This window comes from Esox lucius, chromosome 14 (genome assembly GCF_011004845.1).
Source record: "Esox lucius isolate fEsoLuc1 chromosome 14, fEsoLuc1.pri, whole genome shotgun sequence".
NCBI lineage: Eukaryota > Metazoa > Chordata > Actinopteri > Esociformes > Esocidae > Esox > Esox lucius.
In genome coordinates this window covers 10471052-10494723 of record NC_047582.1, presented here as the reverse complement: position 1 = coordinate 10494723, position 23672 = coordinate 10471052, and the positions used below count along the sequence as shown (strand labels likewise).

The 23672-nt window shown below is 39.2% G+C and overlaps 2 protein-coding genes across 5 annotated transcripts; both read left to right on the top strand.

Moving 5' to 3' along the window:
- Positions 1-847: 847 nt before the first annotated feature.
- ccdc80l2 (coiled-coil domain containing 80 like 2) lies at positions 848-4719 on the top strand. Its single transcript, XM_010877279.3, has 7 exons — positions 848-2095; positions 2198-2354; positions 2467-2603; positions 2732-2874; positions 3001-3104; positions 3879-3959; positions 4222-4719. Exons 1-7 carry the CDS (start codon positions 965-967, stop codon positions 4515-4517), a joined length of 2049 nt encoding a protein of 682 aa, XP_010875581.2. The 5' UTR covers positions 848-964; the 3' UTR covers positions 4518-4719.
- A 1178-nt stretch (positions 4720-5897) lies between these two features.
- fybb (FYN binding protein b) lies at positions 5898-22096 on the top strand. Of its 4 annotated transcripts, none has more exons than XM_010877282.4 (18): positions 5898-6004; positions 9792-10788; positions 15785-15884; positions 16100-16193; positions 16416-16462; positions 16590-16716; positions 16873-17032; positions 17136-17256; positions 17438-17457; positions 17568-17634; positions 17749-17850; positions 18257-18288; positions 18438-18495; positions 18633-18720; positions 18806-18968; positions 19057-19090; positions 20903-20934; positions 21068-22096. In XM_010877282.4, the coding sequence occupies exons 1-18, from the start codon at positions 6002-6004 to the stop codon at positions 21088-21090; spliced, it is 2268 nt and encodes a 755-aa protein (XP_010875584.2). In that variant the 5' UTR covers positions 5898-6001; the 3' UTR covers positions 21091-22096. The 4 variants fall into 4 exon arrangements, with proteins under 4 accessions (XP_010875584.2, XP_010875583.2, XP_010875585.2 ...); XM_010877281.4 differs by having other exon boundaries at positions 5903-6004; positions 9789-10788; XM_010877283.4 differs by lacking the exon at positions 17749-17850 and having other exon boundaries at positions 5903-6004; positions 9789-10788.
- The last annotated feature ends 1576 nt before the right edge of the window (positions 22097-23672 follow it).

The following is a 23672-nucleotide window of genomic DNA, read 5'->3' as shown; positions in this document are numbered from 1 at the left end:
ACCAGACACTCCTGGGTGTGTTGAGTTAAGTATCTTGTCCTCTCAGGGAGACCAGACACTCCTGGGTGTGTTAAGTATCGTGTCCTCTCAAGGAGACCAGACACTCCTGAGTGTTTTAAGTATCGTGTCTTCTCAGTGAGACCAGACACTCCTGAGTGTGTTAAGTATTGTGTCCTCTCAGGGAGACCAGACACTCCTGGGTGTATTGAGTTAAGGATCATGTCCTCTCAGTGAGACCAGATACTCCTGAGTGTGTTAAGTATTGTGTCCTCTCAGGGAGACCAGACACTCCTGGGTGTATTGAGTTAAGGATCATGTCCTCTCAGTGAGACCAGACACTCCTGAGTGTATTGTGTGTTAATGGGCCCCAGATGTAATAAGGCTTGAAGCACCAAACAAGCCTCCTATCCCTGTTTCATACCTCTCTAGATCCTCACGCAAAGTCATTGTTTGTATGGATGAACATGTATATTCCTGTGAACTGCATTTGATGTAGTATTTTTAGGAAATATTTCCTGTGTTTATTTCAGATGTACAACGCAGATGCACAATATGATTGTTTCATTCCTGCACAGTTTGATGTTAGAATCTGTAAAAGCTCAGGTTTCAGTCCCCCTCCTCTTTCTCCCCCTCCTCTCCTCTCCTCTCCTCTCCCCCTCCTCTTTCTCCCCCTTCTATCCTCTCCCCCTCAGCTCCCTCTCTCCTTTCCACCTGTTATTCTATAGCTCAGCCTCTAACACACTGAAGGCAGTTCCAGTTTGAAGAGGAGCTCCCACCAAGCATATGCTTTGAAGTTTGAAAAATTCCAGGAGTTTCCTGTAACAAGGTCATAGTATAATGGGAACCAGAGGCCGTGGAGTACTGGAGTTCTCACTATCCAACCAAAAGCTGGTTAGAGAAATCTTTGTGCAGCGACTGCTCAAAGCAGTCTCTGTGGATTGTAGCGTGACCAAAACCACTGAGGATGTCTAGATTGCTCAGTGCCCTGATTGTCCTGATTTCTTTGTGCCGTCATAGCCCAGGTGTGTCTGCAGCACGGCCAGGGAAGGGCAGACATCAGTCCAGAACCCTGTATGAAGAATCTCCTGGTTTCGTTGTTCCAGAGGACGATCATGGGGGTGACAGACAGGCAGGACACAACAGTCCTGCAGCAGCCATCGACCCAGAACAGGAATTTCTGGCCGATTTTGAAGGTAAGAAGCGTTTGTGGGTGATCACGGCCCCCTCTCACAGTGACAACTACCTCCGTATGATGGAGAAACAGATCCAGGACATGGAGCAAGAGGGACTGAACTGCCGCCTGGCTGAAAGAGATACCTTTATCGTCACAATCATCCAGAACGCCATGATGGAAGGAAGGATCCGGAAGACTACCTTCCAGGGAGACGCCAGTGTTGAGAGTATCGATCCAGACATAGTCACCAAGCTATTGCATTATTTGGAGCTGGGGGACCAAGGATTCTCCATGCTGGTCATGAAGAAGAACCTGCGGGTAAGTGAAAGTTTCCCCTACCCGGTCCGTGTGGAGGCTGTCTTAGAGGTCATTGATCAGTTCCCCATGCGCAAGCTGGAAAAACTCACCAGGAAGGGCTCCTCTATGAAATGTAAAATGACCAAGAAGAGGATGGTGAAGAAAAAGATTCCTGTGAAAAAGTTCAGTCCCCACCTGCAAGGAAACAATAGCGCAGTCATCCAGAAGAAGCCTATAGACAAGAAGGCTGCACTAAAGAACAAAATTCAGGACATCCTCAGTGGTTTCTCTAGGTTTGTCATTAGAAAGACGCCCACTGACTCAAAATCAATCACAGGGAAGGAAAATATCAAAACTGTGGGAGAGGACAGACAAAACAACAAAGGAAATGTTGCAACACAAAACAAAATTGTTGCCAACTCAGGTGATAAAAAAAGAGAGTATGTTGGTGTGGTCGAGGAATCCTTGGAGAAAAACAAATCCAAAAGAAAAGGAAAAGGAAAGAAAGATGGGAAGAAGAAAAGTAAAGGAAGAGGGAAGAAATCCCACAGAGAGGTGAATGAGAGTGACAAGAATGCACTGACGGACTTTGTAAAGCAACTGAAAGGGGACAGAAGACTTATGGTAAGCTCTTTAGTAGGTATCATATAAACATTAAAAAATGGACCTGTTTGTGACAGATGCGTATTAGTGATATGCATGTTTTCTTTTTGGTCTGCGATACAGGTGATAGCTTCGCCTAGCTACAGCACGCCTCAGTATGTCCGACAGAGGGAGGAGAACCAGTTGCATTTCTGCGACCTTACCCTCAGGAAAATTACTATGGCAACCATCCTGAGCTCAGGGCCTGGGGCTACCCTCACCCTGCACCACTACCAGCATGGTACTACTTACTGTGTCTGTGTCTACTGACTCCATCTCCCACAAATCATTTGACATCTGTTTCCTCTTTGGGTTTGTCATGCGGTAAAAATCTGGATTTCTGTTTGCTTCAGATTCTGAGCCTCCACTCACCTCACTCCCAGAGACGTTCACTGACCCAGATCTCATCTCTCAACTGATTAAGGAGTATGGCATTGTGTCCTCCAAAGATTTCTCCATGACTGTGACTGACTATGATCTGAAGCCCACGGTGAGGAGCTTTTCCCTTGCCAGTTTTCATTTGATAACGCACGTCACTGTCTTCAGGCAAGTTTATTCAGTTCTTGTACAGATTGATCCAAGTATGCTGTTTTTGGTTTTTGTTTATTTCCCTTTTAGAAAGTATTTGATGAACCTCCCCCCTCATCTGCACTGATGGAATATGTTGACACCTTTCCATCGCGACAATTTGAAATGGAGAGGGAGAGAAAACGTCCGGTAGCTTGTTTCACATCCCATCAACAGGGTGGAGCACTGCTGAGGTATTTGAATAAATATAGCACCTGGAATGACACCACGGCACTTACTTAAAGCTGCTATAAAGCGTTATAATGAGGTGCTTTAAAACGCAAGGCACAGATAATAATAGAGCCATTTCTCCCCACCAGGTTCATGTCTAAAAGAAGACTGCTGATCATCTCTACTCCATCCAGTGATGACTACTCCTTCCAACAGCAGCTCCAGGGGCTGAGAGGACACGCCTGTCCAATGGGTCAGTAGGGCTATGATTAGGCTGCCTAGTAGACTTCTCCAACAAGACCAGACTAGTTTGGGAATTATTGTGTTGTTGACCTCAGCAACATTATGCTACTGCAGTAGTCGACACTAAAGGAGAATTAGTAAATGGATAATTTTTGAATTACTGTTGGTATTTGGGCCTGACATCTTTTATAAAATGTGTTTTTCTAGGTTGTCATTTGTTTAAATGAATTTTGGATTGTATTATTCGAAATACAACAATACAGTAGGTTAATGACTAACAACATGTCAGTTTAGATTTGGTAGTTGGCATCCTTAAAATCATGACATTATCTGCTTCAATATAAACCCGTCCAGGGCAGTTTGCCACAGACAGAATGATCAAGGTTCCTGTACAGCACATCTTTGTAATCAGTCAGGGACAATCATTAAACTAGGGACACGCATACTCTGTAGAATACACGACCAATGTTCTTTACTGTCTCATATTCAAAATAATAGATAGATATCTCTACATCACTAAAACGTAATTACACCTTTACATAATTACACCTTTACACATCAATGGGACAAGACTATTTACCAGTCCAAGTTTCTACAGCATATACAAACACATGTTTTGCCGCATAAATGTCTTGTTTTATTTTGTCAAAATTACTGTAAAATAGAACAGACAGTGTCTGTCCTGCTTTAGTGTTTTACATGGTGACAAAGTGCAGGGACAGCTGCTGCCCCCGCAATTCAAGAATGACCCAAATGCCTTAATTTCACTTTGTATTTCCAACAGGAATTCGTCATTTTGCCTTGTTGAAATTGATTGGAACAGGACCAACAGCCTCTGGCTCTGTGGAGCTGTTTCCACTTAATGGTGAGTTTCTCATTTCAAGATAATAGTGAACAAACATCTATTAACAAAAAAAAAATGTGTATAATGAATTAAATCTAAACCCCTTTCAATGAAATAACCATTCTTGAACAGACCTTTCTTGAAAGATATGTTACAGAAAACAATCAGAATTTCTTTTCCTGTGATTTCCTACACTGATACTATCCTACTTATTAGCAGCCCAAATATTGATGGAAATAATCAGAAAATGGTATGATGAACATCATTCCATTATTGTTGACAGGGAAGAGCCAAGCGGAAAATGAGCCTTTGTCACAGGACGTGGTAAACAGTCTCCGGGACCAGTTGAAGATCAATCGGGAGTACTTCAGTATGCTTGTAGTGGGGAAGGATGGGGACGTGAAAGCCTGGTTCCCCTCGCCTCTATGGTCACTGGCCAATATTTATGACCTGGTGGACTCCATGGAGCTGCGGCAGCAAGAAGAGAAAATGCAGAAGACTTTGGGTATTCAGTGTCCTGAGGACACTGGCATTAGTTACCAAGGTTATGTGGAGGAAGCAGACGATAGCTACCTTTAGCCCAGATCAGTGGATTAAAAGAGAGAAAACAGTCCAAATATCCAAAGACACCATGGCAGCAAGCAAATAAATGTTAAATGGTTATAGCTAAAAGTGTGATGTGAAAAAATATAAAACCATGATCATATAAAGCTTTTCATTTGAAATGTCTTATCAAACCATATGCATTTATCAGAGGCATGGCATTTTGATATGGCAGAGAGTACTAACAATTGTCTATATATAATGTTTCTTGATATTAAAGATTATTTTCTGTAATTGTGAAAATGACATCTGTTTTATTTGCTAATTATTGATCTGCGATACTATAAACAGAGAAAATCCTTAACTATTCAATGTCTGAAAGTCTGCTTCAGAAGCTCCCCCCATTTGGTTACGTGAATCACACAAGACTACATTTGGAAGAAAGTAACTTTAACGGTCGGTTGACCATTAATATTCAAGTAGTAGTATTGCAATTGGTTTGACAAGATAAGGTTGGCTGATTAGCAGCAGGGCAGGCTAATAGTCTGCTGCTTCATTCTAACCTGTGTAAAATACGTAAAATATTAGTTTTTGGCTATTGTCTTTTCGTTGATCCTGGGCTGGGAAAATTAAAGTAGGATTTGTGGTGAGAAAACATATGTTCAGCAGCTGTGAATTGGACACAGATGATTATAGAAGTAGCACATAGTATAAAAGACAGTGACAGCATGCAGGAAAAGAGCCACAGTAAACAACTGTCAAACAAAGATCTTCCTTCCTCCTTCCCTTTTTTCCAAAGAATTGCTAGGATGGGTCCTATCTAAAATGTCTGATAACATTTATCCATAAATGTTTCATACCCTTGTTTTATAAGTCAAGTTGACTGAGAACACAATCTCATCAGCAATGACCTGGGTGATACAAGGGTTAACTGCCTTGCTCAGAGACAGAACAACAGATTTGTCACCTTGCCTTCTGGTTATTGGGCAGATGTGTTAACTGTTAGGATACCTGTCATCTCAACAATGAACAACAACAGCATAAATCCCTGATTTGCATATTGGCTACCCTCTGGTTTGACTGCTTTGGGCGATAGCATTTCTGTTTTTGTGTTTGTTCACTTCATACAGTACATTTTATTGCAAGTATTCCTAATGGTTCATGATGTAAGTCCAGATGATACTGTAGTATTTCACATACACAGTTCTAAGGAATTACAGTTCATGATTCAGTGCAAATGGAAAGGGCCATATGCCTGCTTGGGCTTGGAATAGGCAAATACTAGAGATGGACTGAGAAAGATAAAGCTGCCTCTCTGATGACAACACAGGAGTAATTCTGCAGGGAGGGGAAGTACTAAGTACCACACGGACACTGAGGTCACAAATGCTTTCACACTCACAAACAGACACATACTGTCTTTCACCTTCACTACACACACAGACCATTTCACAAAATAACAGACTCTCCACCAGCCCACACAGTGTGGGAGCATTTTGGTTACCCTGAAGCTTCCTGCTATGGTGAGTACATGCTGGTAGTAATTTAATGAGTAGTGTACTGAATTTAACAAATTAGTCGAATTGATGCATTCAGAATGTTGTACTTTTGTTGCCATTACCTGTTGAACAACATAGAAGCAGGTATTTACCCCAAAACTGATCCTTCTATATTTTTATTTATACGTTTTATTCTTTCTGTTTCCGTTGCACATCATTCTTCTGAGGTTTTATAGAATTGCTATGAGATAATGTATCTGTTTTTTATTAATGTACATTTTACTGTCTCTTTAGAAGAACTGGTAAGTGTCATTTAGTTATTTATTGCTAGAGTAGGGCTTAACTTCAGCATTAGAGAAGTACTTTTTCAAAACTGTTTTGCTTAACAGGGTTGTGACAATCTGGATTGTGTAACTGTAATTCACCACATTGAAAAGAAACCATGGTTCCTCTTTGCTTTTACTCAAGACATGTTATTCCATGACATTTTTTCTTCAAGCTTAACATCCTCGGGTGTCAGCTGGTTGGTACTTCTGTTGTAAGTTAAACAACTATTGTCTGCTTATTTCATCTATGGCTTTCATGTCACCATTTATGCATTGTAAAGCTCAGGGAAGTGGTGCACAGCCATTAATTCATTATGTAATGGATGAAATGACTCAGTGTGTTGCCTTAAAACCCCATGTTTGCCATCTAGCAGAGAGTGGGGCACCAAAAGGGTCTTTACCCATACAGTATTTAGGTCTCAGTCAGTGTCACATATCAAAGCAGATGTGTGGACAGCTATAACCCACTTTTTCTTCTAAGTTGCAAATAGAGATAACACAAGACAACAGTGTCACACATCTCTGCCTGAGTTGCAGTGTGCCCCATTTCACAGTCTTCAGTACATAAACAACATACTGACAGACTGACACACACCCACCCATCTGTTAAGGACATTAATATGTTTTGTGGGTAACAGATGAAGTGGTTCTGCCCTGTGGTTTCCGAGGGGACACTTCAAAGTTGAGAATAGGCTATAACATGTACCCTTGTAATCCGCATGCACATCAGTGAGGCAAAATCTGGCGTTAAGCCAATGAACAAATGTCAAAAGACGTTGTTGATCCAAACCAATATCAACTAAAGGATTAATTTACCAAAGATTAGCTACCATCTGTGGCTGCATTACAAATCATTGCTCTTAATTTGACACCAAATTATTTTTGATTGAGAGTGACAGAGTCAATGCCACATTATGTAGACACTTGCTAACAGTCTCCAGTGTTAGTCCCCTGTCCATTAACAGAACAGGTAGTTCATTCCCAGGTAGGCAGTCCTCAGCCTTGAGCAATAGGAATGCCTGTCCTCTGGCCTTATCTGCACTTCCTCATGATAGGTTGCTCTGCCTCGATTCAAACAACCCTCATTAATGGTGGAAGTGGTGTGTTGCTGAGAGACGTCCCTTAATATCCTGAACATTATTATGTGCAGTCTTTTACTTTTACTGCGCAAGTGTGGCTAATATAGATACATATTCAAATGTCTAACAAAAATAGCGTTCTCAGAACTTGCACTACCTGCTCACATAGACCAGTCCAAAATATTATTTTTCCCAGAGGGCTATTTGCATTTTGACTACGGAAATACAGAATAAACAAAGATCAACCGCCAAAACAACAAAAAGGTGAGCAGTTACAGTGGGGAGAACAAGTCTTTGATAACCTGCAAAATCGGCAGTGTTTCCCACTTACAAAGCATGTAGAAGTCTGTAATTTTGAGCATAGGTAGTCTTCAACTGTGAGTGGCGGAATCTAAAACAAAAATCCAGAAAATCACATTGTATGATTTTTAAGTAATTAATTTGCATGTAATTGCATGACATGAGTATTTGATACATCAGAAAAGCAGAACTTAATATTTGGAACAGAAACCTTTGTTTGCAATTACAGAGATCACACATTTCCTGTAGTTCTTGACCAGGTTTGCACACACTACACTAGGGATTTTGGCCCCTCTTCCATACAGACCTTCTCCAGATACTTCAGGTTTCGGGGCTGTCGCTGGGCAATACGGACTTTCAGCTCCCTCCAAAGATTTTCTATTGGGTTCAGGTCTGGAGACTGGCTAGGCCACTCCAGGACCTTGAGATGCTTCTTACAGAGCCACTCCTTAGTTGCCCTGGCTGTGTGTTTCGGGTCGTTGTCATGCTGGAAGACCCAGTCATGACCCATCTTCAATGCCCCAGACCAAGGGAGATTGACCGTCAACTTGAACTTCTTCCATTTTCTAATAATTGCGCCAACAGTTGTTGCCTTCTCACCAAGCTGCTTGCCTATTGTCCTGTAGCCCATCCCAGCCTTGTGCAGGTCTACAATTTTATCCTTGATGTCCTTACACAGCTCTCTGGTCTAGGCCATTGTGGAGATGTCGAAGTCTGTTTGATTGAGTGTGTGGACAGGTGTCTTTTATACAGGTAACAAGTTCAAACAGGTGCAGTTAATACAGGTAATGAGTGGAGAACAGGAGGGCTTCTTAAAGAAAAACTAACAGGTCTGTGAAAGCCGGAATTCTTACTGGTTGGTAGGTGATCAAATACCTAAGTTATGGAATAAAATGCAAATTAATTATTTAAAAATCATCCAACGTGATTTTCTGGATTTTTTGATTTTTGTACCTATGTGTACCTATGATAAAAATTACAGACCTCTACATGCTTTGTAAATAGGAAAACCTGCAAAATAAGCAGTGTATCAAATACTTGTTCTCCCCACTGTACATTTCAGAAGCCTTTAACCCGTCCGCTCTGAACCCTTCAGTCATAGAGTTTGTCTGAATAATTTGGCCATCTTAGATAATCAATTATATTTTATTGAGCATAACCATTATTCAAATATTAACAATGTATATATATAAAAATATAACAAAACTGGACAGACTGCCATTGGGTTCAGCAATATGGGTTTGATTGTTATGGGAGGGCAGTATGAAGAATGTATGAGCATATGTTCAGTTACTAAAATGTAAATGTAAGATAAGCTAAACCATGTGAGCACTTGTATGAGCCCACTTCCTGTTTAGCACCATGGCTTTGTTACATTTCCTGTTTGTTTCTTTATACACACTAGACTTGGACAGTGCTGGTCTTTAGTGTTCCTTTCACAAAGGCCTTAATGAGAATGATTAATTGTTTGATTGCATCATTTTGAAAACACTGTAGCCTATAGTTTACTCAGGGTTTGAGTAAAGTTTACTCAGGTTTAACGTTTAGCTTGCTTTGATGAAATCTTGATCCGATTTTGTTTCAGGAAAATGTTTAATTTCTTCTATTTCTGTTTTCCTATTCTATGTAAAGCACATTGAATTGCCTATTTGATGTTTATATTCTAGTATTTGGTTTTATTCTATTGTATTTTTATATTTAATTTGTTTTATATTGAATTCGCACATTGAATTTGTTCTGTGTAAATTGTGCTATATAAATAAACTTGCTTGCTTTAATTAAACACATTTTATTTTTAGTGCTCCATGTGGTTTTGTTTAATGAGAAAGAAAGATAAACATTTAGACGTTAAAAAACTACAACCTATTTCTCCAATATTTTATTCACTCTCTATCTTTCTCTTGCTCTCTCTTTCCTCTATTTCCTTTGTTTGCCTGTGTTAGTTTGTATAGTTGAAATAACTAACAGTGGTTAATAAGTCAATAAGATTTCTGTGAATAACATGAATGGTTCTCTCTTCCTGAAATGTGTGTTCATTAGCGGAAACTCCTATAGACAAAATTTAATTATACTTCCCCATGACTAGTCTTTGTTTGCTGCCAGCAGGACAACAAGTCAGATGTGAAGGCCATGATGGCTCGCTTCAGTTCAGATGGAAATGCCATGGAGGGCATCTCTTCAGGACGTCCCAAGGTTGCTGTGCACCCAACCCTGTCCTCTGGACCCCCCATAAATCTGAAGAAACCTGCCCTAGAGACAAGCCTCTCAGGCAGTGCAGCGTCCATCCCACCAAAACCCAACTTCCTCAAGAGCACAGTCTCCAACAAGAGTGCTCCAGAAGTCAGGGAGTTACCCAAAACCAAACTGATTGCTAGTAGGTTTGAAAAACCCCAAGAGGATAGCAAACCATCATTTGTCAAACAGCTAAATGTTAAACCCAAAATGGAAGGATCCCAGGATGCTGAAGTCAAAAGCCTTTCACCCAAACCACCTTTTCAAAAGCCCCCTCTGAGCTCAACTCTGTCTGACCCCAAGCCTGTCATACATAAACCACCAATAGCTGTGGCCAAACCCTCCTGGGTCAAAGACAACAATTCCAAACCTGACGAAAGCAGGAGTACCCCGAACTCCCTCCCATCCAAAATGACCCCTTCCATAAAACCAGTCAGTTCGATTGCCAAGATGAGGCTAAAGTCAGAGGATAGCGAGGTGGGACCTGTGGACTCTACAGTCAAACCATTCACACCAGGCACTGCACCCAAGCCCTCAAACTTCAGGACTGCTCAGAATGCATTCAACAAACCAGACACACTACCTGAGGACAGAGCAAAAGAATTAGCTAAAGTCCCCATCACGTCCACTGACTCTAGTCCCTCCCAGAAACCTCCAGCCGCTAAGAAACCCAGCTTTAAAAAGCCCATGAGCCCTTCTTATCCAGCTGTGGGGGGGAACCATTCTGCCCTTACCAGTAGCTCCTCTGTCCCAAAACGAAACCCCCTGCCTAATATCCTGGCACTTGGAAGTGCCCCAGCCAAACCAAACCGGCCTCCTAGGGTAAACCTGGAAAAGTTTAAGAAGGGCACAGAGGCTAATAAAGAGGATGGTAAGGCTTCTTATATGCATTTTACATGTTTTTTAATACTCCAGTTGTGCAGTCTCACAGCAATGCACGCTAAGTAAAGAGGTTTCTGTTGTGGTGTGCTTCACTGAGACATTTTGTCTCTTATTACTGAGCCTTCATGCTCAGGGTCTGCAAAATGTGAAAAAAAACTACTTTCTGGATTTTGTCAAAATAATTATAGTCATAAAACGTATACTCATAACTACACTTAGAAAACTGTGATTTTCAAATAATATTTGTTTTGCAGTCAAAAAAAAGTTTTTAGCTATTTTCACAACAAGTATAGTCAATGTTATGTTAGACTACTATGAGTAAATAAAGGGGGGAAAATTTACTTCACTATTTCAAAACGATGTTGTCTATTGGCCAAGTGAAAGAAACTGAATCCTTTGTTCAGTTTTATTTCAACAGCCTTTCTAATCTTTACTAACTTTAGCCACGAACAGAAAAAAATCTATGAAATTGTTAAGATGTTTACAGAATATATTTGATTATAGGCACTTAATGCATTGATTCCTCATGTTTTTCTGATTGCTTCCTTTTTGCAGTGGACGTTATAGTCTGACTTGTTTTATGTAAAAGAAATTGAGCTATTGGGGAGCAGAAGTTGACATTTAGTGCTGTTCTGTCCTAAAATCTGCATTAATGAATAGAAGTCACCAAGTAATTTCAATAGCTACATTTCAGTAACTTCCATCACATAACCAGGAAAAATCAGGAAATCAGTGGCATTTCATACAATACATTGATTTGGATAGCAGAGGGACCTCATTTTAACAGTTTGCAGATTTTCTTCTGCTTCTCTTATTATGGTTTGTAACAAGATGTGGTCATTGACAAGGTTGTAGCTACATAATTTTAGACAACACTAAAGGTTTTGCTTGTTTTTGGGGTTAGAAAAAAAGAATCTCAAGAATCTCAAATTGTTGTATACCAATGCAGCTATTGCTGTCAGGTGATGTACAGTACAAACCAGGCCGACTAACTTCGAAAGGGATTTTGGTTGAGGGTTTCAGTTATTGAGGAGGATTCTGTGGCAGGAAGAGGTTGAAGCCAACTCATCGTCCAAGGCTGCCGCAGACTGTTTGCAAGTAGCCTACAGTATGTCAAAAGACACAGCACGTCTCAGCTGTGTCTTTTTGCATTGTTGCATTGTTGCATTGTTGTCTTAAGCAACAGTATTGTGTCCTTCCATCGTTTCTTGTTTCAATGGGTTAAAATAATCTATGATGATGGGGAATCAAGAAAATTACTCACAAAACTAAAAATAGACAAAGGGTATTAACCTTCATCAATAGGAAATTGCTACAAAAAGTATTTGCTACTCAGTTTGGAACCTGGTCAGCTTAAATTAAAATAAAGCTCTTTGGTCTGGCACCTACAGTGAATGTGATATCACAAACTTTCCTGTTTTGCTTTCACTGGTTTTTATCTTTTGGTGGCTACAGTTACCAATGACTGTTTAAAAAAAAACATACTATTTTCAGCGTGAGGAACTATCCAACGTTAAGTTGTAAAATAGTAAACTTCTCTTTTATCTTCTGTTTATTGGAGATTATAGATGTTTTTTGTGATTTCTGTCTCTTCTGGAACTTTCTACTTAAACCCTGCAAACATAACATACAATGCAATGCAATACATGACTGCCCTATGTGCAGAACATATATTGAAGGGCAAATGAGAGCCTGCATGTCATAGTGATCGTGCTACAAGTCATTTTGTGTAGTAGTGGTTTTACTTGTTTGATAGACCCATATCTGTAGATGATGTGTTTTCAGCTTATTCTGATATATAAAAAATTTAAAAAGACTTAAGCAACGCATTTTAGACAGCAGCAGCTAAAGTTAGCTGAATTTTGTAAGAACTGTTTAAAGAAAACAGAAACGTGGATTCCAGTTTCTTTTTGCCCATATTCTATTTTCAGGGTAAGGAACCATCTAAAAGCAAGTTGTAAAAATAGTATGGTAGCTTGTCTGTTAAGCTCTGTTACACAGCTGGATCCACTGTAATGGGTGATTCCAGCATTAGAGACATTACATTTGCATGCAAAATCTCAAACATTTCTCACAGAATGGGGAGTCTGCTTTTCAATAAGATGTGTACACAACAATCCCAAAGGCAGATAGTCTTGTCTTATTGATGAAAAATAAGGGTCAAGAGTTCTTCTAAATGGGTTACATGAAATGGAAGCTTGTTGAAGAGACTGAGAAAACCGCAGTGTGTATGTGAGTGTTTGGTCAAAACACGTACAGTCAGTTCAAAAGCTGAAAAAAAAACAATAATAAGCTGAACACAGAAAAAAACGTTTAAAAAAGATCAGGATTTACATCCATACATTAGGGTCTGAAATAGACACTAAAACCTTAAAAATGTAATGACCAAATACATTTTTTGTTACTAGGAGCATACAGTACATTTGCAAAGTATTCAGATCCCTTCACTTTTTCCACATTTTCTTACATTACAGCATTATTAAATTAATTAAATTTTTTTCCATAACAATCTATTCACAATACCCCTTCCAAGAAAGTATTTCAGAAATGTTTGCAAATTTAGTAAAAAGTAAAAAACAGAAATATCAAATTAACAAAAGAATTCAGACCTGTTTCCATTGATCATCCTTCAGATATTTCTATAAATTGATTAGAGTTCATCTGTGGTAAATTCAATTGATTTGAAAGCTGTCATTCTTAAATGGCTGTCCGCCTGGCCAAACTGAGCAACCAGGGGAAAAGGCCTTTGGTCAGGGAGGTGACTATAAACCTGATTTTAACTTTCACAAAGCTCCAGAGTTCTTGTGTGGAGATGGAAGGGACAAATATTTGCAGCACTCCACCAATAAAGCTTTTATGCTAATGGCCAGACAGAAGCCACTCCTCAGCAAAAGGAACATGATAGCCCGCTTGGAGTTTGCCAAAAGGCACCTAAATGACTCTCAGACCATGAGAAACAAGATTGCCTTGTCTGATGAAAACAAGGCCGAACACTTTAGCCTGAATGCCAAGCATCACATCTAGAAGCATCACAAGGCATTGCTTATCACCTGGCCAACATCATCAAGCATGGTGTTAGTAGTATAATGCTGTGGGGATGTTTGTTGGCGCCAGGGACTAGTCAGGATCAACGGAAAGATGAACCTAGCAAAGTACAGACATCATGGATGAAAACAAAATCCAGAGGGCTCAGGACGCAGGAGTGGAACTCAGTCGAAAATCTATGGAGAGAGAATGGTGTCTATGGACAGAGCTTGAGAAGATCTACAGAGACAATGAGAGAAATTCCCCAAATACATGTGTGCCAAGCTTATAACATCATAGCCAAGTAGACTCAAAAGTGTAGCTGCCAAAGGTGCTTCAACAAAGTACGGAGTAAGGGGTCTGAATACTTATGTAAATGTGATATTCCTGGTTTTGCTTGGTTATTATTGGGTATTGTGTGTAGATTGATGAGGAAAAAGTATATTCTATCCATTCTAGAATAAGACTGTAGTGTGACAAAATTTAGAAAAGGTAAAGGGGTCTGAATACTTTCCCGAATGCACTGTAAAAGATCAGTAGAATGCATTACATTAGAACTGGATGAGTTTGATTATCATTGTAAATCTTTTACTTTTTATCTAAATTATCTGTTGAATGTTCACATTAATATACATTCAGTTACATGTTCTACAACTTTCTGAAATATCTAATGAGAGAAAATACATGATCGTACTCTGCTAATACACATTTCTGTACGTAGGATGTTTTTTACATGATGGGAGCTTTCAGTTTAAAAATACACTCTGAGGGTATTATTCACAGATATTGAATAATATATTGAATAACAAGCATGCCGCTTGCTAAATGGCATAGTGGTTAGAGATGTGGATCTGCCAACAATAGTTTCCGGATAGACAAAAACTTCACTGGTGGCAACCTTCAGTAGCTATGATGTAGTAAGCCTATAATAAAACTGTTTACGGTTGTATTGCGACTATTTCTGCTGGATTTTCAAAGTATGCATCATATTTTTGGGGGTAATATAGGCTAGATGAAAACCCCTTGGTCAGTAAAATAGTAGGGGTTTCCATGATTCTCTCGTCTTTTCACTTGACGAAAAAGTTATCGTCGCCCGATAGTTATTGTATCAGTGTCATTCACGAATGAAAGAAAAACGAACTTTTTGTACCATGAAATGTAATAGCTTTGGCAATGTAAAGTTCATCTTAGCAATTCTCACTAGCAATTGCTCAATTCTTATGACTATTCCATGTAGTAAGTTGGTAGATGCCTGTAAGCCTATTACTGGCTAATAAGCTGTTAATACAGCCAGGGGAAATAGCCATACAGTTCATAGATGCTATTTGTGGTGGAGGTAAACGTAATAAGAAACGTTAGTCAGTTTAACACAATGCTTAATGGTGTCTAGCAAAATATTCAAACATGGCATGTTGTTAATGCGTGCCGGCTGAACTAGGCTTGCCTGGTTCCTTTTCTGGTTATTAAATAGTATTGAAATATATGAGAATGTATTTCAGCCCACATTTCCCATGCACATTTTTTAGTACAGGATCGAATCATCCTAAATTAAATGTATAACTAAAGAAGCAAGAAAACACGTTTCCTTCATTAAAGTTCCCTGTGTAGTTTGGGGTTTTCTTCCTTCAGTTTACAGCTGACGTTTGCTCCTTAACTAGGAAGTTCCTCTTCAAACGGAGACATATTTAAGTGAAAGGTTTCAGTTTAGGACCCACATGTTATAATGGTTTTGACTAAAAATAGATTTCAGCATGGCTTGCATTACTGTTAGACCATCCAATGTGAATGACATATAATGTGAATGCCATACTCCCCCTGGTGTCAATATAGGCTAGTTTTTTAACAGACGTTATTCATAAATTCATCACAAGTAAAATCACTACACTGATAGGAAAGCCGATTGAAAGGGAACATGCATGACCTTTATTCCAACTGAAGATGTGTGTGTTTATTCCCTGAAGGTCCTGCTTTGTTCAGGAAGGGAAGTGTTCCCCCACCTCCTGCCTCTCATCCTAGCACCCATGCAGCCCCGATCTTGCCCCCACGACCTCCAGGAGCCATGTGAGTATCAGATACCCAGAAGACTGTCATATGAGGATATGACTATACTGGAGACTACCATCACTGTCATTGATTACAATATTAAATGCCTGTTTTCACTGCTTCTCTTTATGTCCTACTATTTATTATTTCCTTAAATAACGTCCGTAGAATACTTGTGTTCTGACTTTAATGTGGTTAATCATTTGACCAGTTGATTGACTGTCTGCCTCCAGAAACCAACCTGACCTATATGACAGCTATGATGATGTGGGTGTGAACAACCGTCCACCGCTACCCTCTGGAGGACATCCTAGTCAATGGACCGAGGTGACGTGTTCATTATTTTAATTTAATTCATTAGGAGATGCTCTTTAACAGAGACTTCCAGGAATTAGTAGATGGCAGTGAAACCCACAAACACAGCATTGCAATAACCATGCTCTTGCCAAGTAAGCCATGCACACCCTTTTTTGTCCAAATGAAACCTTCTTAACAACGTATCTCCATATGTGCTTACATGTCCCTATCAACATTTGTTTCATTCAATAGGACAGTGAGAGTGGTGACGACACGTACGAAGGCCTCGATGACAATTGGTGAGAGAGTTCCCCCAGTTTCTTTCCAACTTCTTCTTTTGGCCTGATCTTTGAAAAGAGGAGAAGGTTGTAGGCAAACAACGCCCACTTACGAGCAACAACAGCACTGCCATGTATTTCTGATCAGGGGGACGGCGGAGTCAAAGGAACAAGAGAAGAAGCGAGAGAGGGAGGAGAAAAAACGACAGGAGGTCGATAAGAAAGAACAAAAAGAACGTGAGAGGAAAGAACAAGAGGCCAGAAAAAAATTCAAAGTGAGTGTTTAAACTGCAGACACTTATTCAGTAGACTGTTATTCAGTAGTCCTGCTTTATTACAGTCTAATGGAGTTCATCCTCTACCATTTTATGTGAACTGAATGCATTTCTCTGCATCCTCACTCACGTTTTTTCTCTCTCCTTCTGTGGTAGCTGACTGGTCCTCTGCAGGTCCTCCATAAGAGCAAGGCCAGAGGGGACAGTAAAGGTAGTAAGATGGACCTGGCGTATAAGCAGGGAGACACAATTGAAATCATGCGTGTTACAGAGAACCCAGAGGGCCGCTGGCTAGGGAGGTCACAGGACGGCTCCTGTAAGTGACAACCCTGTTTCCTACTGCTGCAAAAGCTCCACACCCCTACTCATACTTTTCTCCCTTACAAATGTTCCCATTTTTGTGCCCTGCGTATTTTAAGATGGCTATGTGAAGACTGAGGCAGTTGAGACCGACTTTGACACCCTGAAGCGGCAGGGTGTGTCTTTAAGCCAAGGACAGGATGTATATGATGATGTCGACTTCCCTGATAAAAACAACAGGTAAAAGGCATCTCTTTAAACCTCTTGGTACTACCGGGCATTCACAGTAACGAAAAAAGAAGGGATACCTTGTAAAAATAAATAATAATAATAATAATAATAATTAGACAAACTACTGTAACAATTTGTTTCGTACTGTTTGATTATGCAATCCACCAAAATGTTGTTCTCCTCATTACAGTGACATCAGGGGACCAGCAGGTACATTTCAAATGACAATTAGATTGTTTAAAAACATTGACAACTATATCAATATGGTCACAGTCATTTTGGTGGTATTTAGGTTACATTTGACTTTTTCTCATTCCAAGTGGTTCTCCCTCCCCCTCCGGGTGAGGAACTATATGACGACCTGGACAATTCCAGCTTCAACATCAGGTGAGAGCATCATGCCTGCATGGTGTGGCATTATTAGTGTGCATTCATCTCTGGGTGGTTGAATGGGTTTATCATGCGTTTGATATAAGTATGTGATTGAGTGTGTATCTGCAGCCCAGGCCCTTCGGACCCCAGATCGCCTCCTAAAGCTCGCGGCCTCTCTTGGGTGTTTAAGGGCTTTGAGGAGTGGAGAAAATGCCCAGGCAGCAAAATTGAGTAATATTCTAATTAGTAAGATGGATCAGGACAATACGTGGTCAATAACCCCTAACCCCTATTGCTGCAAATCAGGGACAAATCAGTGGGACAGAAGTTCAATACTTTACTAAATAATTAAATCAGTCTGAAATCATTTTTGAATCAAATCTTTTTTCTTTTATGTCCTTCAATTAATTAACAACCTAATTAATTTTCTTCTGTCAATAATTAAGAATCCATAAAAATAATAAAGTGTAATTAGGAAGTGTAATGGCTGATGATGATTGTTAACTTGATTGATTATTTCACGTGTGATTAATCATGTTTTGATCATATGATTGAAATGGGCAGCCCAACCAATCAAACCAAATGACAGCAGACATCACCAGGGCTATGTTTTTTATTCTGTTTTTGTCATTTCCAGAGTGCCCCCTCCATCCCAGTTTGACCAGGAAGGTAAACTATTATTTCTAACATTCATGATGGTTGAGGATATGGTCTGTAACAGTGACATTTCTCCCATTTCAGAATAGAAGTCTCAGAAGTCTGTTTACATTCCATTTAAATGTGTCCTTGCTATTCATTCTCTGTATTTCTTGTTGTAGAAAACTCTGAGGATAAGGAGATCTATGATGATGTGGATGTGTCTTATCCTATCAGCAGGTGAATCAAGAATTACAACCAAAGAAAATGCTGTAATGACCATGCATAAGAATGTTCTTATCTCCCACTTAAAGAATGATTGAAACATGAAAGGCTCTCTCCCCCCCCCACCCACACACACACACACACACACACAGTAAAGGCAAGGGGAAGGTGGAGGAGAAAGATCCAAAGAAGCTAAAGAAATTTGAGAAGGAAGAGAAGGAATTCAGAAAGAAGTTCAAGGTAAATGCTCTATTGATAATTACATTGATCATTTGAGATTATGTGTAGATTTCTAAGAATAATCTTGACCTCTCCTTACCAACAGTATGATGGGGAGATCCAGGTCCTGTATCAGGTGACAATCATTTCCACCTTGGCCAATAAAAAGTGGAGCAGTAAAGACCTGCCAGTTAGGCCTGGGGAGACTCTGGATGTCATTGTTAAGCCTGTAGACAACAAACTTATCTGCAGGAATGAAGAGGGCAAGAGTGAGTAGCAAAAAATTCCCCGTGTTATATAGGCATTTTGCAATGAATAAATAAATAACAAAATGTTGTCTCAATAACTCTCCTTTAGTTGGCCATGTCTTGACCAGCCATATTGTAGTAGAGTAAGTACAATGCAAACACAGACCTTACAAAAACAAATCCATATCCACATAAACTCAGGTCCGGAACTGACACCATTTTCATAATTCTGGCTCTGTACTCCACCACAACGGATTTGAAATGAAACAGTCGAGATGCAATTGAGGTGCAGACTTTCAGCTTTAATTCAAGGGGTTGAACAAAAATATTGTATGAAACGTTTAAGAAATGCAACCATTTTAATAAATACTGCTCTTATTTCAGGGGATATAATGTTATTGGACAAATGAACACAATCATAAATCAAATGTTAATATTTAATACTTTGTCAAGCCTTTGCAGTCAGTGACTGCTTGAAGTCTGGAACGCATGAACATCACTAAACGCTGGGTTTCCTTCTTTGTGATGCTTTGCCAGGCCTTTACTGCAGCTGTCTTCAGTTGTTGTTTTTTCGAGGGTCTTTCTGCCTTAAGTGTTGTCTTCAGCAAGTGAAATGCATGCTCAATCGGGTCAAGATTAGGTGACTGACTCGCCCATTGCAGAATATTCCACTTCTTTGCCTTTAAAACTCCTGTGTTGCTTTCACAGTATGTTTTGGGTCATTGTCCATCTGTAAAGTGAAGCGCCATCCAATCAACTTCACTGAATTTGGCTTAATCTGAGCAGACAATATATCCCTATACACTTCAGAATTCATCCGTCTGCTTCTGTCTTCTGTCACATCATCAATAAACACTAGTGACCCAGTGCCATTGGAGGCCATGCATGCCCATGCCATCACACTGCCTCAACTTTATTTTACAGATGATGGGGTATGCTTCGGATCAAGATGCCGTTCCAAGCCTTCTCCATACTTTTTCCTTCCCATCAGTATGGTACATGTTGATCTTAGTTTCAGCTGTCCAAAGAACACTGTTCTAAAACTGGGCTTTTTAGATGTTTTTGGCAAGTCTAATCTGGCCTTTCTATTCTTGAGATTTATGAATTGTTTGCACCTTGAGGTGATCACTCTGTATTCGCTCTTGTGAAGTCTTCTCTTTATGGAAGTGTTGGATAATGATATGCCTCCCTCCTGGAGAATTTTCATCACTTAGCTGAATGTTGTCAAGGGGTTTTTCTTTACCATGGAAAATATTCTACGATCATCTACCACCATTGTCTTCAGTGGTCGTCCTGGACTTTTTGTGTTGCAGAGCTCACCATTGTATTCTTTTTTCTCCAAATGTGCCTAACTGTTTATTTGGCCACTCGTAATTTTCCTGCTATCTCTCTGATTAATTATACATTTTTTGCAGCCTAAGGATGGCCTGTTTCACTTACATTGAGAGCTCCTTTGACCATATGTTGTCAGTTCACAGCAACAGCTTCCAAATGCAAATGGCACACCTGGAATCAACTCCAGACCTTTTACCTGCTTAATAAATGAAGAAATTGAATGAAGTAATAGCCCACACCTGTCCAAGAAACAGTTTTTGAGTCAATTGTCCAATTACTTTTGGTCCCTTGAAAAAGGGACATGTTAAAGAGCTGTAATTCCTCAACCCTTCCTCCAATTTGGATCTGAATACCCTCAAATTAAAGCTGAGCGACTGCACTTTAAGCCCATATTCATTATTAAACTGCAACTTGAATATATTTTGGTAAACAAATAACAAAATGTGTGTCAGTGTCCGATTATTTCTGGACCTAACTGTATTAACCTGTCTACAATAAAAACATCTATAAATACACATTATCTATAGTATGTTATTAACCAGTTCAGTAAACTGCAGAGAAAATGCCTGGATCATCAAATGTGCTGAGTTTGACACAAATCTCCTGATTTGCTTTTCCAGAGATGCTGATATCTATGATGACATTGGGGATGGTACGTTGCAAAACCAAAATGGAAAACAATGTCTAATACTAAGAGCAAATACATAGCACTTTTGCAAGATGGTGGTAAAATACATTTTGCTGTTCTATTTAACACTTTGACAATTATTCTTGTTCTTTTGCAGATTGCATCTATGACAATGACTGAATGCTGTCTGCAAATGAATGCCAAGATCTTGTGTTTTGTTTCTTGTTTTCCATCATCTTTTATTTATTGTAGATATTTTGAGTTTACATATTTGGGTGATTTTCATTCAAGATCAATATAGTCCAAACTCCACAGATACCTCCTCAATGTTTTACTTTATGAATAGGCATAGCTGTGACTTTGCAATGGTGTTTTTATACTGAAAACCTATAGCTCACCTAATAACATTGCTTATCACATTGAATACATTATACTGTACAATCAGCACGACTCACAAAATTACTGATCGACAATCAAGATGCAATAACAATAATTAGGATGATCACAAATGTGCATATTAAAAGCATTTGCTATGTGATCCCAAATATAACATGTATGTTTTATGTATCACTTAACAGGTGTTCTATTAGTGAATCTGAGACCAGGGTACAGACCATATATTTTAGGCTTTTGCTTGTAATTAAAATAATGAATTATATTAATAAAGCATTTAGATAATCAAGATAGGTATCTTAGCTACCACTTCAGATTGTAACTATATCTCTAGGTCATCCCAGTTGTTTACAATAGTTACGTTTTTTTCCCCCTAAAATATTTCCCAACATAAAACCACTGTCATCTCACTATAAAATATATTTAGTTTCTGTATTTTTGTAATATCAGACAGAACAAAATGTCAGTGTACCATTTGTAATTAAATAATAAAAGAGAATTGGTCTGCAGTCTGCATAATTTTACAAAGAACTGTATATACTCTGCCTTTGGAAAGTATTCAGACCCTTTCACTTTTTTTGGCAGCAATCACAATCTGGATTTGGGCAGTTTCTAAGATTCTTCCTGATTTACCCTCTTTAGCTCTATTAGACGGGATGGGGAGCATTGGTAAACTGTGATCTAAGGGTCTTAAGGCCTCGATATACTCTAGTTTCGGAGGAGTACAGTGGATATAAAAAGTCTACACACCCCTGTTAAAATAACAGGTTCTTGTGATGTAAAAGATTGAGACAAAGATAAATCATGTCAGAACTTTGTCCACCTTTAATGTGACCTATAATGTGAACAATTCAATTGAAAAACAAACTGAAATATTTGAGGGAAAAATAAAAAAACTCACAATAACCTGGTTGCATAAGTGTGCACACCCTCTTATAACTGTGGATGTTGCTGTGTTCAGAATTAACCAATCACATTCAAACTCATGTTAAATAGAAGTCATTACACACCTGCCATCATTTAAAGTGGCTTTGATTAATAACAAATAAAGTTCAGCTGTTCTAGTAGGATTTTCCTGACATTTTCTTAGTTGCATCTCAGAGTAAAAGCCATGGTCCGCAGAGACCTTCCAAATAATCAGAGGGATCTCATTGTTGAAGTTATGCAGTAAGTTACAGGTTTACTTTAGCTTTGAGCAAAATTATTGCAGTAGTGATTTCACACTTAAAATTGTCAGACAGCTCTAATAATCACAAAATACTCTGTACAGAATACTCTTAATCATTGGATTGTCACTAGTGAGCTATTAATGGCATCTTTACTTAATTGAGGCCTTAGTTATTCAGAAAAAATGTGGATGTTTGTGAATTAAACTGTCGAAGTGTCAGTTGTTTTAGAATATATAAACATCTTTAAAGAGTCTCCATGGACAACTCCTGTGTGCTCATAGTCTATAGACTCTAAATTAGTTACTACAGATATTAACCAGTTTATTATACACAAACATGATAAGTAGTGCGTAACCTATTTTTACTAAATTTGATCCACATTATGTTGCAAATCATTGAGGGATGTGGTGAGCACTCAGGAACTTATAAAGCTGGCCCACTTTGGCTGGCTGGAGAGTAAGTATTTTCTAAATAGTTAGAAAACGAATTCAACTTTCAGGTACCAAATAACACATCATATTATACTGTTAATTATTATTAAATGTTTTTGACATTTTAAATGTGATTTAATAATAGAAAGTATATCCAATTATCAAACTTGTGTTCAGGGCAGCAGAGGTACAGCATTATAATATGTTAGATCACAATTGATTGATATATAACAGTAATCAGTCTGCGTTTCACCTGTTTATGTGTATTATGCTGTGCTGGGTAGTATTGTAAATATAAGCATGCTCATTCTAATCCTCTGTTCTTGAGTTAGGTGTGGTGAACCTCAACAAGATACCCAGGGTTGTAAGGGAAGACATTTGTGTCCCATTTGCAGAGTGCTTTTTTGCCGGGCCGTGTAAGCGGAGCCGGCCAAGAAGAGCAAATGTCTGTCTGTCTGACTGATTGATTGACTGACTGAACCTTGTCAAATAACGTAGGGGTTAGAGAAGCGGATCTGTAAACTATAGGTCCAGAGCTTGTATCTCCTTGCAGGCGAAGCGAAGTACGCATTATGAATTATTCCGTATAGATGAAAACTTTGCTGGCTAAAACCTTCAGTATCTACGTTATCGTTAGCCTGAAATAAAACACTTTACGGTTATATTGCGACAGTTTCTGGAGGATTTTCGATGTACGCATGCGTGCATGCATTTTGGGTCAGGATAGACAAACACATTTGCAGGCTACAACATACAGTAGTTACGTTAT